Raw genomic sequence first — 20,035 nt, forward strand, 5'->3', positions numbered from 1 at the left:
TCAGTGTATAATATATTTATCTACCTATATTTAATTGTTCAGCAAAGGGAAAATGCATGGAAATTCGTTTAGACAGGATGAGTGTTATTTGGTATTCCAAGCTCAAGCTTTTAAGGAAATGGCTTATCTACATTATTTTGAACGAACTTTTATCTTATTGTTATCACCGGGAGTAAATTGCATCTAGATAAAATCACCAGGCAGGAGATGGAATCAAGGAAAAATAAATAGGTGCCACAAGGTAGTGAAGAAGTTAGTCGAGGTGGGTCTGAGAATATAAATTTGTTTGTTATCGAATGCACATCCGCCTACGTGACTTGGACCAAAACATTGCAATCTCGACCCGAATACAACCAAGTTTTGACCCAGACTCAGGATATTTCAAGATGAATGTGTAATGTTTATTGATGGGCAGTTGACTCTGATACACACGCGCGCGCACACGCACGCACGTACAAACACACATCATGATAAACCTGTTATCTATATGCAGGTGGGACCTGGCTCACGCTGGCTACACCTTAATGCCGCTCCCTTGATGGTTCCTTCGTACACAAGGTGACATGATGAGAAGGGCGTTCCATAGGTTTTTATATGTGTGCGCGCGTGTATGTGTATGTGTGTGTGTATCACAACAGCCACAGTCGTCATCCAGATATGGGACAAACCTTCAAGTCGACACTTTCAACATGGCGACATCTGTCCCATATTCTATTCTGGCTATAAACAGGCGGTTTTATTGAACTAATGGGCCAGACTTCAACCTCATCTGTGTCTCTATCACTCGTCATCCCCTTCAGCAGTTGGGGAGTCGTCTCCTCAGCTGGTTAAAGTCGTCTAGATTCGGCCGGAATAGAAACTGAATGGTGTGTCACTTTGTTGAAGATGTAGTCGTCACAATGTTGAATCGCAACGCCACGGTGGAGTTCCGCTCAAGAATCTTTGGGAAGACAAGCTTAACGAAAACATATTGTAAAATTATTAAATTAGTTAATGATGATGAGACTACTACTACTAATACAAAAACTACTACTACTACTACTACTACTACTACTACTACTACTACTACTACTACTACTATTAATAGTAATAATATCAATGATGATAATTAATAAATGATAACGACAGCAACAACAACAACAACAATAATAATAATAATAATAATAATAATAATAATAATAATAATAATGATAATAATAATAAATGAATAGTGATTAGATAAATAAAGATTGATAAGTAAAAAAGTATATGAATATTTGTAATCATTCATATATTTATAGATAACTTAGTGGATAACAAATGTATAAATCAATGAATAAATGAATAAAGTGAATACATAATACATAAATAAATATGAATATATATATATACATATATATATATATACACATAGATGAGATAATATACAAAGTAGATATAAAAACAAATAATACATAAATGAGTATTTAAATATAAATAAATAGACAGAGCAATTAAACGAAAAATAAATATATACAAAAATAAATAAATAAGGGATAGTGTTGGAATTGAGGACAGACAATTTTATTCAGTTTAGGGACACTTCTAGTCTAAAAGAACTCGGTATTTGATTATTGTTTATCATCATTTATCTATTAATTTATTATTATCATTTACTATTTACTTGTTTATGATTTAACTTTACCTATTTATTTATTATTATTTATACTATTATTATTTTGTTTATCTATTTATTTATTCATTTACCATTATTATTATTATTTTTGCATCCGAACTAGTTATGGACCAAAAGGTCTCCTGTCGGCATGCTCCTCCTTTGTAATCCTTTGTTTATTCAAATATTATTTCGAAAACATGGTTCATAAAGTCCGAACTGCTTTGGGAGTACAATGATAAATATTGGACAGAATGGGATAACATTCGACAATTAATGGAAGGACGTACGATTCTGCATTTGCTAACAAGGTCGTCTTGTGGGGGAAAAATGTCGACAAAAACTGGCCACACGATTCAAGCCCGTTTTACCTCCTCCCCCTCCCTACCTCCCTTGCCATTGCCACCCAGTACAGTTAGGACATTTTCTCGATATTTTAGCAGGATATAGTTGTATTAGATGTTTTTTTTTTTGCATAAAACTGGAGGGAAATTATCCGCTAAATTGAGTTTTTGGTAACTTGTAAACAAAAGATTGAGGGGTATGCACAGTAACCTTATCGTTGCCGAGCGTTTTGTTTTTCACAGAGATGAATGAAATTACCTGACAGCTAGAACGGGAAAAGTATCGCCAAATACATACGATATATTAATGAATCGTCTGTGAGTAATTTTTGCAGATAAAATATAAGATATACAGAAAGAATAGTCATGATGGGAGTGATAGAAAAACAGGAGTAATATACGAGTAGTCACAGCAAGATCCCATAAGATTCTGTGAAAATATAGTCACGGCAGAATCCTATCAGAAAGGAAGGAACAATAGTCACGACGGTATTCCATACAACACTTAGAGAGAATAGTCATAATAGAAACCTAATGGTAAACGTAGGAATGATACCCACGGCATACGAAACGAAGAAAGAAGAGTCACGGCAGAGTCCCAGAAGGAACAGAAAGAATAGTCACAGCGGGATGAGGACAAAGTAAGAAGAAAGCAGCATCGATGTTTACATGACCTGTATGCTAGCGACACCCTTGCACGGCAGAATTTGTCACTCCTTCACGTGTAGCTATATATATATATACATACATATATATATATATATATATATATATATATATATATATATACATATATATATATGTGTGTATATATATACATATATATATATATGTTTATATATGTGTATATATACATATATATACATATACGATAAAAAAAAATATTTCACAATATAGAAGGATATAACAGAAACAATGTTATCCTTTCCCTAACCCAGGGATTTCAAACTCATGGCCCACGAGATGGCAAGAGATTTTTCAACTCGAGTTACATTAATGTTATTACTGAGGAAAATGTAATTCAATTCTTAAGAGGAGACATAATGACTTTTACTTTTTTTTTTTTTTTTTACTTGTTTATTTATTTATTTTTTATTATTATTATTATTATTATTATTATTATTATTATTATTATTATTATTATTATTATTATTATTATTATTATTATTATTATTATTATTATTATTATTATTATTTTTTTTTTTTTTTTTTTTTTTTTTTTTTTTTTTTTTTTTTTTTTTTTTTAACTTTTATGGCCGTGGAGACCATGACCAAGTGCTGTTTATATTTTCCAAACCCAGGACTCGAACTCTCCAATCATGTTACTTCTTCCTCTTCTTTCTATCAATAAATACATGGCCACTGATCCTAATCTGTATATTAATGTACAAACCAGGGAACTCATTTAATCACCCCCTACATTCTCTCAGTCTTGTTCATACACTTCAATGTTTATTGATGGCCAGTTGACTCACACACACACACGTACGCACGCAAAAACAAACACACATCATCTACAAACCTGGGAACCTCATTTAATTACTCCCTACATTCTCTCAGTCTTGTTCATACACACATGGAGACTAAGACATAGTTTATGAAAAATCTCTTGGTTGTGGGTTTTTTATTTCTCTTCCAGTTCTATGATGATCTTAATTGATGCAAGAGTTGTATGTGTTGGTTGGTTGGGGGGGAAGGAGGAAGGGGAAGCCACAACAAGGAGGAGAGTTAGAGAGGAGGAGAGGGAAAAGGAGGAGGGAGAGGAGGAGGAGAAAGAGGAAGAAGAGGAGTATAATGAGGAGGAGGAAGAGGAGGAGGAGGAGGAGGAAGGGGAAGCCACAAGGAGGAGAGTTAGAGAGGAGGAGAGGGAAAAGGAGGAGGGAGAGGAGGAGGAGAAAGAGGAAGAAGAGGAGAATAATGAGGAGGAGGAAGAGGAGGTGTAGGAGGAGGAGGAGGAGGAAGAGGAGGTGGAGCCGTACATGAGAGATCATGTATGGCTTTCCATGTGGATTTTCTTGGGAAGGTGTACACAGTATAATGTCAGGGGATGTTGGATGTTGATTGTGTTGAAGAGATTGTCTGATGGGGTTATTGTTGGAGATGACAATGCTTAGATTGGGGAATTGTTAAAAATGTGTCTCCTTTTATCCTAAGAGCTCCCAGAAAAAACGGAAGCAACACTCTTCTTTTTCCGAGAGCTTTTAGGATTTGTAGTCCTCAAATCTTGGACCAGTAGATTGACTTCATCAAAAGTCAATTTATGAAGTTGGCATATCCGTTCTGGTTCTTGAATCAAGCTCTCAGTAAGGCTAGAGACGACTATTATAGAATCTCAGCTCCCAGCACACAACCCTCTCACAAAGACATTTTGAAATATCCCTTATTGTAACTCCATTAATCCTTCTGTTAATTTAATCGCCAAAAACCGCCTCACACTTGCCTAACATTACCCCAACACCGTACACAACAAATTGTCAATGTCCACCAAAGATTAAATGAACCGAGTCTCCGGGAGTTTATAGCTTACCCTGTCGGGGCTGTGATCTGATCATCATCATAGCTTATCACGCCAGACAGACAGCCATTCAAGTGTTCTTTGGTTAATTTTGACCAGGTCAATGTTGTCTAAATTGGTTGAAAGCGGGCACGAGCTTAGGACATGGTCAATGTTCTGTTCAATTTCTCCGCACTCGCAAGATGGGTCGGTTCTGAGGCCCCATTTAACCAGATCTGATGTACCTTGATGTACCTTGGACAAACCAGCAGGGACCTGAACACCAGATTATCCGAACGCAAAAGACCCATCAGATATGACCAAGAAAGTTCGGCTGTGTTCCAACATGTCTGCAACCAAAATCATTGTTGTGACTGTGATGAGGCTAAATTAGTGTTCAAGACTAATTGGGGTTTCATGAGGAAAATTGTTGAATCCGCCTTAATTGAAGAATTTCTGATCCTTAACATCTCTAAAGGACAATGGTCTCCAGACAATCTCACGCGTAGCTGTGAGTCGTTTGGTTAAGAATCTTCACCCTCCTGATTTCGCTTCCCCCACCCCTTCCGACTCCACACTCCCTAGCCCCCCCACCCAGTCCCTCCCTTCCTTGCATCACACTATCATCTATACACAGCCATTCTCCACTTATCCTTATCTCCTGCTTTCTCCCTTCTTTGCTCAACAGGCATTCCCCTCTTGCTCAATGCCCCTTTCACACCATCCATCCATCTCATCCTCGGTTGCTCCCTCATGTTCATTACACTCACATCTGCCTTCCACGCTTCTTTTACTAATCTTTCTTCACTCATTCTTTCCATGTGTCCAAACCATCCCAATACTATTTCATCGGCCATATCTGCCATCTCCTTTTCCACCCCAGCTCTCCTTCTTATCTCCTCGTTTCTCATTCTATCCAGCCTTGTAACCCCTACTATACTTCTCAGACATTTAATCTCAAACACATTTAAACTTTTCCTCTTTGCCCCTCTTATGCTCCATGTTTCTGCCCCGTAAAGTGCCGTTTGCAATGTCCTGCTGAGAAGGTAAAAAAAAAAAAAAAAAAAAAAAAAAAATCGAGACCCAATAGATATCCCAATGGAGATGCTTTCTCTAAATTTCCTTTGTCCTGTTATGCTCTCCGTATGAGCGTCCCTAGTATGCCCTCTGGGTATCCCAGACACTTCAATGCCGCGGTGATGTATCTGATATCCTCGTCCAAATACTCATCGCTGTATATCCTAAATCAGGGGCTGTCGCTGAGTTTTATATCAGAACGCTTAGGAAACTTGATGTAAGCAGAAACCGTCTTTGTTATGCGATCTAAGTGTCATAAAGCTACTTTGGCATGCGATCTACACTTTATATTGTGATCCACAAAAACAAAAGTTATATGTAGACCACGTTAGCTATATAGCTCGCATACCAAAGTATATTATATTCATATTGTATAATCTTTATCTTTATTCTCAACATTTATTCTTAAGATGTACATTTATTAATATTTCCTGGTGGTATCCACGTTTCCACGTATGTTGTTGACACTAGCAACGCGAATAGGTAGAGAGGTCTCCCATATGTATAAATACCCAAGGTTCATTCTTTACCTTAATATATAGCTGACTTGCTTTCCCTTTCATAATTTAACCTGTTTATTGACATCTAAATATCTAAAGAACCCGTAAGCTGTTAGCTAAAGAGTTTTACAATGAGATCATAGACGAGGGGAGGGCAGTTGCCTTTTTGACACTTAGATCACATACCAAAGTAGCGTACAAGGAACCAGCATAGAAAATGGGAAGAAGACGATGGTGGAGACTTGGAAGAACCTGAATTGTGGGAACAAAATGAAGGAGTTCTGGCTTATGAATCATGTGGTGTCATTTCTATTCAAGGTATAAGAAAAACAAAATATTAAGTAAATAAGAACATTTATTCTCTTTCTAACTTGTGCTTTGTTTTTTATTTGCTTTGAAAGTATAAATACATATGTATATATCTATACATACGTACATAGATATATATATATGTCTATTGCGGCAAGACGCTGAGTTTTTAGGCCGACAGTGGGTCGCTTCCCCACATGGCCAGGGTTGTAGGAAACCGACGCAGCAAGCCCGGAGAGGGTCACGGGACTCGAACTCTCGACCAACTGTTCATAAGTTCGAGACAGTATCCAATAGGCTACTGCGAGGCCCATATGAAAATATATTAAATATGTTTATATATTAAGTATTCATATATATAAAGACAACAGGGAAGAATTCATAGTGATGGATTTAAATTTGACAAATTTAGGTTTAAGAAAGAGAAAGGCAAAAACTCGTTTACCAACAGAGTGGTTAACCAATGAAATAGACTTAGTAACCATCTAGTTAGTGAGCGTTGAAAGATGAAATAATTTTATTGAAATATATGATTGGTGGTAAGGAACATGGAACTGTCTAGTATAGGACTTATGGTCTGTTGCAGTCTCCATTAGGGCTGTAGACTTCAGTCTGCCCAATCCTGGATATAAGACAATATCAGGTTTCGAAATTTTTGTACGATCTGAATGGCAGGGCGGTAACTCTTGGGAATCACGCTTAGAGGGACCCGAGTTCGAAGCTGTGGGACGGCCATGCCTGGTTGTTCCAGTCATATCTTTCAAATATAGATCAATTCCATAATAGTATATATATATATATATATATATATATATATATATATATATATATATATATATATATATATATATTATGTGACGTTTCCATGTTCCTTACCATGTCTTCATCTATCTAGTATATATATATATCGCTGTCTGTGACACATTGTATTCCCTGATGATGTTTTAAAATAGACAAAAATGTTCTGACTACGTTTCTTGTTTTGTAGTGTTTTTTTCAAAATTATTTTCATGTGTCTGTGTAGTACTGCCTTATGTATATATATATATATATGTATATATATATATATATATATATATATATATATACAGTATATATATATATATATATATATATACATATGTGTATGTATTGCTAGACATACTTTTATTTGTCTGCATTCAAAAGTTTATGCAAATAATGGAATGTTATCTTTTTTTTAATCAAAAGCATTACCCCGGGCATGATTGAGTACTCCGCCCTAATCATGATCTGCAGTAATTTTGGAAGCTTCTAAAATATTTTGTTTACTCGAAGCAACAAACCCTGTAGCTCATTTAACTTCTTAGAAAACTTCTTTTCGGAATTCGAAGCCATGTTCGTCGCATTTGTAGCGAAGTATCCTTCCCAGAGCTGGAGGTCCGCAGTAGAAGACTGTGATTTTGCCTTTTCTCATCCCCGCAAGATGTCTAAATACCTGTAAGGAAATAGAATCTTTATTACTCGAGTTTCCTTCATTTCATAGAAAGAATGAGTAAAGAAAAATGAGTAAAACAGGTATTGAAGGCAGAGGTGGAAGGGGTGAACATGAGGGGGCGACCAAGGATGAGATGGATGGATGGGGTAAAAGGGGCATTGGGAAAGAGGGGAATGTCTATTGAGGAAGGACGGGAGAGGACAGAAGATAGGGGTGAGTGGAAAATGGTTGTGTATGGATGATGCTGTGATGCATGAAAGGGAGTGGGTGGGGGATGGGGGTTGAGGAAGTATGTGTGAAAAATAAATAGATGCAGTTCGAAGGGATTTCTCCGTTTTCTCCATTTCTGCACGAGGGGACGGGGAGAAGGGGGGTCGCCGATTTAATAAAGCGGCCTTGCTGTGGATGTGCTGTGTCTTGCGACACTGCTTCTGACCCAGGGCAGTGGGTGACAGCAGGGATGACCCGTCATCCAGGAGGTGCCAAGATAAGAGGGAGGGAGGGGAGTGGGTGGGAGTGGAGTATGTGGGGATGGAATAGATGGGAGTGGATTTTATGTCTGTTTTTTTTGGCTACCTCCCTGGATGACGGCGAAAAAGTCGATACGTGTGAAGCGAGTCTTTGCTGGAGCAAGCGGACTTTGAATGAGTGATTTGTACAACATCCTGTCGCCGTCTCTCTACCAGATGAGTTATGGCACCTTCTCTATAAATTTGTATTATAATTTAGGTAAATATTTGTTAACGCTTTATCCTTCTTTTTAAAAAATTAACCTTACCTTATCCCAGTTTGGTCTACCAGCATTAGTGCGCGTTTTCAGGCCGGTAATTAGGTCACGTTTCTCCTGAAGTTTAAACATAAAAGATTTGAGCCAGGAAATCTTATAATGAGTGACATTCCTTGTACAAGAAACACTTAACAAATGGTCGTATTTCACGTGGTTGAAATATACAAAATAATATGGACACACGCAAGAAAAACTCGCATGGTTGAACACGTAAACAAAAACCGACATATCAACTTTTGACATTTATTTGTTTTGGGTCCGACACAGTACCAGACAAAAGTACACGTGACTTTGCATTTCCATGTATGAGAGAAAGCACATCCCTCTGAACCAACCCTACCTTTTCGTGCAACAAGTCCAGAGCGAGTTGGAGCCCAAGTGCCTTCATGTCTGTCTTCTGAAGTGCTGAGGTGATGTACATGTGCATGTCCAGGAACCTGTCGAGAACGCCTCCCTGCTCCGCCTGTTCCAGTTCCAGCTGCGACAGGAGACTCACGAACCATTCGAAGGATCTCTGGTCGCGGTTGATCCAGAAGAAGTCCACCTGGAGGTGAGGAACAAGCGCTGGAAATCGCTCGAGGGAGTACCATCAGAAACTCTTATCAAAGTAGACATATTGTTTATTTATTAATTTTTTTTATTTTTCTGATTACTTATGATTTATCATAAGCTCTGTTCAAATAATTAACCTTATTAAAGACTCGTTATAAGGCCTTGAGAGAAAAAGAAAGAGAGAGAGAGAGAGAGAGAGAGAGAGAGAGAGAGAGAGAGAGAGAGAGAGAGAGAGAGAGAGAGAGAGAGAGAGAGAGAGAGAGAGAGAGATAGTGAAGAAAACGATAGAGATAGAAAGAGATAGAAATATAATGAATTTATATATATATATATATATATATATATATATATATATATATACATATATCGACATACACACACACACACACACACACACACACACACACACACACACACACACACACACACACACACACACACACACACACACACACACACACACACACACACACACACACACACACACACACACACAGAAAGACAAACTGACAGACGGATTAGGAGAAAGACAAACAGACCTTATTAAAACACTAGCACTCACCTTCCTCAGGTTCATGACCGAAGCTGGAATATCTGAGGTCCACGAATGTGAGCATTGGGGGCAAATGTGTCGCGCCTTCCAATACTTGTGCATAATGGACTGCAAGATCGAAGCGAAGGGCGTGACTCCGATACCAGTGGCGATGAGGACCGCATGTTGGGCCCGGAAGATGTGGCTGGAAGGAGCACCGTACGGACCGTCCAGGTAGATCTGCAATTCAAATTGATTATTAGAAGAAACACAAAATCCCTATTATATTTTTTCTTTTGTGTATAACGAAGGATCAACTGTAGACTAAAAAATACAATGAACGAAAGATCACCCCCCCCCCAAAAAAAAAGTAATGTGATATTTGAGAATCAAATACAAAAAAGGGGAATGTGTTTTCTATTGAACTTGAATGGTTAGTGGACTAAACCAACACCTGGTGAATCAAGTGAGGGCCTTGCTCATATCTAAGTCGACGTTTTCCTGCTTGACCGGACACCAGATACCACGCCTAAACCTCCTGAATCACACCCAAAGCGTTTATTGTCAATAACCGCTTTTTGACACCGCTATCCTTCATTTTCTATGGGACCGTTCTTCACCTCCCAGAAAACCCAATCCCATGAAAGCGGGTGGTCTTTCCGAAACAGCCCACACCCACTCACCATCAGGGGCTTGCCTATGAAACACTGCCCTTCCTCCTCCGCTCTTGTCTTCTCCCTCATCCTCCTCTCCTCCTGCCGGGACTTCTTCCGAAGTTTCAGCTCCTCTTGCCTCGATTTCTTCCTTTGTTTGATTTCCTCCAGCGACTTCTTTCGTATCCTCAACTCCTCCTGTCGGGAGATCTTCTTCGGCGTTGATGTCACTGTCTTTCCAGACTCCAGCTTCCGGATGCCATCTCGCAAGCAAAGAGAGAGTCTACAGTAAGTCGCTGAGATGAAGATCCGGGTCATATTTGCAAAATATGTGAAGTCTTATATCAAATCGGTGAAACTGTCATTTTCCTGAACCAAAATATGAATACCATAATACGGTGCACCTCGCCCTGGGGTCAAGTGGTGAGAAATAGATGCCAAGCAGAAAAAAGAAATCAATAAGGTTTACTTATAAAAGAAATGTAGACGCATATTGTTTGTATATTTCGTTCTAGTTGATATCACATCAGTTTATTTACCACGTGATAAGTTTAAGCCAGTGGTTCTCAACCTTTTTCACTCCATTCATCCTTTCATGAATTTTCATGATTTTTTCCCAAATCCCATAAAAAAGAAGAAAAAAACCTTTGCTTTGACAATCATGATTATCTTACATTTGGTCAATTTTTGTGATATGCTAAACTTAAATTACTAGATTACAAAAGACTAGCGGGTACTCGTTTCACAGCCAATTTGTAACAGCAGTCCATAAAACCCCCACCTAAATTCTTGTCATGGTTCCCTTGGTGGTCATGACCCCCCGAGGTTGAGAACCTCTGAGTTATACCCAGGTCGAACGACACTTTTAATCTCATACATTTCATTTTGGTTGTCAGGAGACAAATTATTTCAAATGATTGACATTTCCAGAGCTCTAAGTTTTCCCAACCTGGAACCACTGTTTTGGATCTTCAGTTTCTCGAACCCGTGAACTAGTTATTACGAATACATTTCCCTGAAGGCTGTTGACAGCGATCTTGCATTCAGGTCACATCCATTCATATATATTTGTTCCAGCTGCTGCCGAGAGACTGTATCTGAACCAAGGAAACTACTCTGCACTGTACTGAGAACTGCTTAAGCCAAAAATCTTCATTTTGAGTGTACTCCATCCACTTCTATTTCCCCCACTGTCTTTACTAGTCTTTCCCCATCCATTCTTACCATATGCCCAGATCACTTTATCATTTCATGTTCTACCCTATCCGATAGCTTACTTCTCATTCCTGTTCCCTCACTAACTTCCATATCTCTCACTTGATCCATTCTTGTAGCACCTATCACATTTCTCAAAAGACCTCGGCTCAAAAGCATTCATTCTCTTCATTTATGCATCTCTTATATCCCAGGGCTTTGCTCCATACACCACCATGGTTGTAAAGGTGCCGTATGGAGAAAAAATTATGCTGAAATTACTTCCATTCACTCACTCCAGTGGTCCTCGGTCCTCTTAAAATACCTTGACCGTTGACACAAGCTCTCGCCGTGTTTCCCTGTTTTGTGTTATGTTCATCCTGGTTTTTCAGTCCGCTACCTTCATCTTCTACACTCCTAACACGGAATACTATCTATCCAGAAATCCCCGTTGATCTATATACTAATAAAATAATTCCTGTTGATATTGATCTAAACTGGACCGGAAAGCGAAAATCCCTTAAGGGGACACGTCTCCTCCGGCCCCTTATTGGCTGAGGGAGTGGTGACGTCACGGCAGAGGAGATGACTGATTGGCCGAAGGCGCCTGAGAGCGAAGCTAGCTCGTCCGAAGGGCCGAGCCTCAGTGTAGCGGGGTCGGGCGCAACCCGTTGCTCGTTAGTAATAATAAAAAACATCCTATATTACTGTCTATTTCTGTCTTTACCTTCCTGCTTTGCTTCGCCGTCACCTGTGTCTTCGCCCTTTCCGTCCTCATCCTCCGCTGCAAGGAGGACATCGTACATGAAGTCATCCTCGTCTTCAGTCTCCGCGTCAGATGGAAGGTCGAGTGTGATAATCTTCGGTTTGTGTCGCATGTATCTGCAAAATAAATAAATAGATAAGTAAATAAATAAATAAATAAATAGATAAATAAATAAATAAATAAATAAATAAATAAATAAATAAATAAATAAATAAATAAATAAATAAATAAATAAATAAACAAACAAATAAATAGATAAATAAATAGATAAATAAATAAATAGATAAATAAATAAATAAACAAACAAATAAATGAATAAATAAAACTGTCTTGAGGACATGACATGACAGTACATCGCCTCGCTCTTCCTCATACATTTTTTGTTCACCTCCCCCGTTTTCTACGCCACATTTAAAGGGTCCGTTTGCAAGTATGTCTGTTAATCATTGTCTGTGAAAGTCGTGTGTTGACCTCATAGACTACCCTTGCCCGAATCACAGACCTTAATTTCTGAGAGATTTAAAGAAACCCAGAGAATTCACAAAGAAAAATGGCGTATATTACAAGAAAAAGTTAATGCTTTTATTTCACTGTAGCCAAGTACTGTGCTTACCACACTTGCCTTTCAGTCCACAAGTTAAACGCTACAAATGCTTTACAGACATTAGCATAGTCATGGAATGGAATTTTAAATCATCTCACCTGTATTTCATTGAACCGATTTTGTTGGAGCAGTTGGTGAGACTGTGGTCTGAGATGCCTTCGTGTGCCTTTTGGAGAGCTTTTTGGTCCAAGCTCAGCTCGGACGCTGCACGGCCGTTGTGGCGTAGGCTGTTGCATTGCGAAATATGGAAGAGAGAGTGACAAAATGATCAAGATAACATTAGCTAGAAAATAAAAAGACAAGGCGATATGGATGTGAATATCAAAGTGTTTTATTTTCTTTATAGTACAACTCTTCTCCTAGAAGGGTGAGTGTACAGTATGTATGTATACCCATACACACACACACATATATGCGCACACCACGACTCGGTGGTACAGTTGGTAGAGCGCTGGACTGGGGAGTAGAAGTGCTCCCAGTACCCAGTTCGATTCCTGCCCAGGGCCGAAATTATTTCGGTATCGCTGTGCCTCGGGTCGTTACTCTGACTCTCGTGGGCGGGGAGTTGGGTGTGTGTGTGTATGAAAGGTCATAGCATTACCCATAGATCGGTCATACGAGCTCTGAGCTCTCTTCTGGGAGGGAAATAGCTGTCGATCACTATTCCAACACGTGATCCAAAGACAAAGGTGAACACACACACGCACACACACAATGATAAGTCGTGATTTTGAATTACAAACAAGGATGAAAAAATGACGACATAGTGGACAACTTAAAACAATAATGGTTACCCCTAAAGTATTCATACTCTAACATGAGTTAAGCTTTCAAAGAAAACGAACATGTAAACAAAAATCCATATAACATTATTTAAGCAAGTGCAGCGCGGGTGTGAATTAATTTAAGTTAATTTCAGTGAAAATTTGAGGTGATATGAAATATACAATTTGTATGTAAACTTTATAAAGCCTCTGGAAGGCACGGATAGATATTAAAGTTAAATTGAAACCTACAGAAGGGTCAACAATGCTCAAAATGCAGTCACATCACTTTCTCTACAGGTATGTACTCTCATTTTTTTTATTTCATTTATCTACTGTGTTAAAAATTTATGGCATTTGTATACAGTGGTATGATGTAGATGTGCAAGGCTAATGATAATTTGAATTATGTGCAAAATAGTATTAATTTTCGAACCAAAACTAATTTGCAAAGCTACACTCGCACTTCTGGACCAAGTTTGTTACTTCGCCAAAAGTTTATTTATGTTGAAATATATCAAAACTTATTGTGGTCAAGTCTAGATTAATTGTGAGGTAGATAAGCTTGTGGACTAATACCCTCAATGTTTTAGTTCGTTAGTCCTTAGATAATTGCCGCCTCTGAATCAGAATTGAAAATGGTCTCACCGCCGCAATTTATTACTATTTTATAATCTTGTTTTTCGGGTTGCTAAACTAATTTGCTGCAAATATACAAACTATGTAACAATAATGGTAATAATGATAATTGTAATAATAATTATATGAATAAATGATAATAATAGTGATAATAATGATAACAACAACAACATAGACCTTTGTACGCAATGTCTATTGTATGTAAAAGAATAAATACATTTACAAACACTGACAATTAGTACAGTAATATCCACATTATGCTAATTACTAATAAGGGCTGGGGATGTACTGTTCGTTGCATGTTTGAAATTACATATATGCACGCACACACACACACACACACACACACACACACACACACACACACGCACACACACACACACACACACACACACACACACACACACACACACACACACACACACAAGTGTAGTATAATGGAATTTGGAAAAAGCAAAAACAGAATAACAGGATCATATAAATTGGGAGAAGAAGGAATAAAAAAGTAGATAATGAGAAGGACCTGGGAGTCATTGTTATGAATAATAAGTCATTGTTATGTCACCTGATAAACATATGAATAAGATTTTTGGAGAAACTCATAATTTAATAATAACAATCAAAGTGGCATTTACATACCTGGATGAAGAAATGGTGAAGAAAATTCTAATCACTCTGATAAGACCAAAATTGGAATATGCAGCAACGATATGGTCACCAAGTACAATTTTTTTTTTATAAAAAAACTTGAAAGAATACAAAGAGCAATTAAAAAATTGGCACCAACACTCTCAAAACTATCATATGAAGAGACACTAGCAAAACTTGAACTACAGACACTAGAGCAAAGAAGAGAGAGAGGAGATTTGATAGCTATTTACAGAATCATGAACGGCATAGAAGTTATTGATAGAGAGAATCTGATAAAATGGGATGATAGAAATACAAGAGGACACGGAAAGAAAATCAAGAAGGACAGCTATAGAAGAGATCTGAAAAAGAACAGCTTTCCTCATAGAGTAATAGACAGTTGGAACAAGTTGGATGAAAAAATAGTGTGTACAAGAACAATACATGAATTTAAAAATAGTTTAGATAAAATGAGATATGGAGACGGGACACCACGAGCGTAGCTCCCCTTCCCGTGAAATACAACTAGGTAAATACACACACACACACACACACACACACACACACACACACACACACACACACACACACACACACACACACACACACCGACTCGTAGAGCGCTGAACTGGGAAGTAGAAGTGCTCCCAGTACCCAGTTCGAATCCTGCCCAGGGCCGAAATTATTTCGGTATCGCTGTGCCTCGGGTCGTTACTCTGACTCTCGTGGGCGGGGAGTTGGGTGTGTGTGTGTGTGCAAGGTCATAGCATTACCCATAGATCGGACCTACGAGCTCTGAGCTCTCTTCCAGGAGGGAAATAGCTGTCGATCACGAGTCCAACTCGTGATCCAAAGACCAAGTGAATACACACACACACACGACCGCTAATTCAGCTGTCCGAGTTCGAGTCCCGTCTAGGGCTGAAAAAAAAAACCTGGACTACGAGCCGGTACTACAACTCTGGTGAGCAAGAATTTTTTGTATATGTATGTGTGCATGTGTGTGTGTGTGTGTGTGTGTGTGTGTGTGTGTGTGTGTGTGTGTGTGTGTGTGTGTGTGTGTGTGTGTGTTTGTAAGGTCACAGCATTACCGATAGATCTGACCATATATGAATTCTAAGCTCTCATACGGGAGGATAATGTGTATGTGGTGAATCACACACACACACACACACACACACACACACACACACACACACACACACACACACACACACACACACACACACACACACACACACACACACACACACACACACACATACACACAGGGTTATCTCGGGGTCAAGTTAGAATACATCTGTTGGTCTCTGAGAGTGATCTTCTGTCATGGTACTTTTGTCTTTATACATTTGTCTTTTGTACATTCTTGGATTACAGTGTTTGAACATAAAAATGACTATTTGCAATGGAATTAGTAAATAGAATTGATTATTATAGAAATTCTGTCTTTGTTCAGTCTCCTGAAGGAAGATCCGATGTGAGGAAAGTTAAAATAGGGAAAATTGGTATATATGTAAGACATGTGTATGTATACTTATATGTATATATGCTTGTATGTATGTATGTATGCATGCATGTATGTATATATGTATGTATGTATGTATATGTTGAGACATTCTGACAGGTTGACGAAAGTGGAGTAGGAAACACAGGAGTCTTAGTCTGAGTTTATTCCTGACTAGTTTTGCAGGTGTGGTTTTTCAGCTAGTCAGGAATAAACTCAGACTAAGACTCCTGTGTTCCCCACTCCACTTACATATGTATATGTATGTATGTAAATATGTATCTGGTGTTTACATTCTTTACCGATATTGATCCCAGATTCTAGATCTTCACGTACATGTGTCCGTATGTATGTACGGTATACCTGTATATGTGTATATGTACATATGTGTATATGTATGTATATACGAACGTATGTGTATAAGTGTATATGCTTAAACAACGTTCCATGATCATGGAGATATATAAACAGGAATAACTTACATGTCCTTCTTATTTTTGCTGGGTATTCTTTCATACAGATCAGCCATCGTCATCGACTTGGCTAACGGCTGTGGCTTTGATCCTTGATGAGTTGAGATTAAATTGGGGACAGACGGATTCTTGATGGGCTTTCTTCGCTGACGTGGCTTTGGAGTGGTTACCATGGGAACTGAAGCGTTGCTTTGGTTCATCTCGGGAACAAAAGCTGGGTTAGAGATGCCTTGTTCATGTGGATGCGTGGTTTCGTTTGTCAGCTGATAGTCTCCACCATCTGGGTAAAATTGTTGGTAACTCGAGAAACGATTAATTGCGTCATTGATAATTTCATGATGTTTAGATAAATTAAAACCTAATTGAAGTGTTCATTTAAGAAAGTACATAAGAAAAGAACACACCCAAAGCAATTTTGATGCATGTGTTTCATCTGAAATCAAATAATAAGTATTGACACCCCAGTGGATTTTGTCTGATGACGTCATGTCGCCATCAGCGTCTGTATGCTGTCGCGTCTCTTCTTGGTTCCTTGTCGAACTCTTTACCTTTGTGCTCGGAATTACACTACGAATAAGAGCCACTGATAGCCGGGACATTTATTCGTGGATCCATGGTTTGCTACGGCATGATAACAAATACTTTGTTCTTTGTCAAACTAGAAATCCCTGTTCGTTTGCCTGTCCATTGGCTTTGGCTTTGTATTTCTGACAGTAGTAGGGGAGAGAAATTATAGATTGCTATTGTGCAATAAAAATACAGCTAGATTTCGTTTTGAATAAGAAAGAACAGTCAAGAATTAAACAAGCATTAAGTACTTTCTGTTATGAATAGCCTACCACTTTCTATATTAGATGTCATTTATCTTTTATTACGGCAGAATGAAGTCTATTTAATTTACTTCAACGGAAAAACATCGTTAGTGATTCTTCTCTTTTGAATACCAGAAATTAAAGTCAAAATTAAAGACAAGCTTAAAGAAAGGTTTACTATGACCCTCAGAATTGTCATCACTTGCAAGTACTCTAGGGAATGACGTCAGTATTTCTAAGGATCTGGGAAATAGACTGACAATGACATGAATTATTCTGACATGAAAAATTATGTACATAGCAAACGTTGAACGTCTATCTATATACTAAGGGTTTCTACGCACCCGCTTCCACCCAATCCACTCCTATCTACCATCCTTGTTTCATTAACTTAGCTCCCCGTTCCACTTAAAATTTTTAATATCTTGCAGCTTTGACGAAGATACCCAGTACTTGTAGGTAAACCCAGTTCTTCATATTCACTTCCATAGCTTTCCCCTGTAAGGAAACCTCACTTTATATTCATCCCTAAACACTTGTAGAAGACTGGAAATACCAAACAACTATAGTTACTCCTTAATCACATCCAAAAAGGATGGTGACCCTAGAGCTACTGTAAGCAATGGTGGGATTAAAAATATCAACAACAGGTTCTCTCATTAGGCCAGTAGTATGCAAATGTCTCTTAGGCTGTATTATAGCCTGTATAAGACAATTTTCAATAACCGGTTCGCGGAGCTCATGAATCTCCAAGAACAGGTTCGTACGAACCGGTAAGAACCGGTTGAATCCCACCACTGACTAGCTGTTCGCTGTCTGCTACACACTCACCTGCGCTATCTGGTTCTTCATTCTCCTCTTCTTTCTCCTCTTTATCAATTTCGTTTTCCTTCCCGATTCCATCCCCAGTTTCATCTTCCACACGGCTAAAGAGAAAAGTAAACAAACATATGTGTAAATGAATTAATATATTCATAAGTAAATATTGCATATATGAAAAATAAAAATAGAATTATAAGTAAATAAAATAGACAGGTACATTGATGAATACATAGATTATTAAAAGATGCATGTATGTATATATGTATATGTATATTAAAATAAAACCATGTGTATATCTATGTATATCTATCAATATATATATATATATATATTCATATATATATAAGTATATATAAACACACTCGCACACGTACACACATACGCGTATACTCACACATTCATATAACCCAACACTATTCACCCACCGATTCCCTTTAAGGACTGTTTTCCTCTATAAGCTTCATCTGAATAAAATCAACCTTCACGGGAGATGCCAACTCACATGCGAACGTGATGAGAAGGTTCGCAGACCTCTAGTTCGGCCAAGTCTCCGGCAGGATTGATCTCCCTCCCTCCGTGAAGTGGCGAAGCCGAGGGCGGGAGGACCTTCGCCTTGTCGCAGAAGTTTCTGTCACACTTGGCCTGTTCCTCCTCGAAGTAGTTGAATAGTCTGTTCGTCCACTCTCCAACAGCGCGGATATGAAGCCAAAGGTCATCTGTGCAGAGGAGGGCAGGAGGAGGTAGTGAGGTTATGGCTGTGGACATCCTCAGGGGTTGGAGTTGAGTGCAAGGGGGAGACATTCTTCCTCTACCACCACCCACCCATCCCTTAGAAACCCAGGGTGTGTTTGAAACTTTGCCGGTCGTCACGTATAATTTTGTCGAATTTCTGAGTCATACCTGTCCTGACCAAACCAATAAAGGACAATGATTCATTAACTTTTCCCTCTTCCCGTAGCCGACACCCGCTATAGGGGAAAGTAGGAGAGGTTACATTGCTATACAGTTGCGGACGTTTCTGGAGAACTTACCTTCCTGCTCAGGAGCAGAGGAGACAGTGAAGGGGTGCCACTCATACTGGGCAATGTTGGGGATTTTGACGAAGATGTAGTCCCCAGGGTGGAAGTGGAACTGAGGCGGTCGCTTCACCACCAGGTGGATCACCCGAGATGGGAGGAGAACTCCGGAGCTGTGAGGGAGAAAGGTTAAAGTGGGAATATCATAGCGATTTACTGGGAAACACTCTAACCCTTTTAAGAATAGGGAGAGGGGGACTTGGAAGGGAGGAATAAAGGTGGAGAGGAGGGAAGAAAAGGGAAATAAAAGAATATTCACTGCCCAAGTATTTTCTAGCACTCAGTACATTCTTCTACTCGGCAGACATGGCCAAAAATATATATCCATTATGTTTTTTATCCCCGGCCTTAAATTAGGCAAAATTGTGACCTCATGACTTGCGACTTTCTTCCAGGTAACAGAATTTCACA

General features: G+C 38.7%; 1 protein-coding gene across 1 annotated transcript in view; it reads right to left on the reverse strand.

Annotated features, from left to right (window-relative positions):
• Nucleotides 1–7,537: 7,537 nt before the first annotated feature.
• The window catches only part of LOC143018488 (NADPH oxidase 5-like), a 29,596-nt gene continuing 17,098 nt past the window's right edge, over nucleotides 7,538–20,035 (reverse strand). The window contains exons 13-24 of the mRNA XM_076173861.1: nucleotides 19,580–19,737; nucleotides 19,051–19,264; nucleotides 18,558–18,652; nucleotides 16,924–17,272; nucleotides 13,000–13,128; nucleotides 12,259–12,413; nucleotides 11,857–11,961; nucleotides 10,368–10,675; nucleotides 9,715–9,924; nucleotides 8,941–9,144; nucleotides 8,592–8,657; nucleotides 7,538–7,813 (exon numbers count right to left, since the gene is read on the reverse strand). Coding sequence (XP_076029976.1) covers nucleotides 7,682–7,813; nucleotides 8,592–8,657; nucleotides 8,941–9,144; nucleotides 9,715–9,924; nucleotides 10,368–10,675; nucleotides 11,857–11,961; nucleotides 12,259–12,413; nucleotides 13,000–13,128; nucleotides 16,924–17,272; nucleotides 18,558–18,652; nucleotides 19,051–19,264; nucleotides 19,580–19,737 — 2,125 coding nt within the window. The 3' untranslated portion in view covers nucleotides 7,538–7,681. The remainder of the gene's footprint in view (nucleotides 7,814–8,591; nucleotides 8,658–8,940; nucleotides 9,145–9,714; nucleotides 9,925–10,367; nucleotides 10,676–11,856; nucleotides 11,962–12,258; nucleotides 12,414–12,999; nucleotides 13,129–16,923; nucleotides 17,273–18,557; nucleotides 18,653–19,050; nucleotides 19,265–19,579; nucleotides 19,738–20,035) is intronic.

This window comes from Oratosquilla oratoria, chromosome 35 (assembly GCF_046742065.1).
Source record: "Oratosquilla oratoria isolate Oo_2021 chromosome 35, ASM4674206v1, whole genome shotgun sequence".
NCBI lineage: Eukaryota > Metazoa > Arthropoda > Malacostraca > Stomatopoda > Squillidae > Oratosquilla > Oratosquilla oratoria.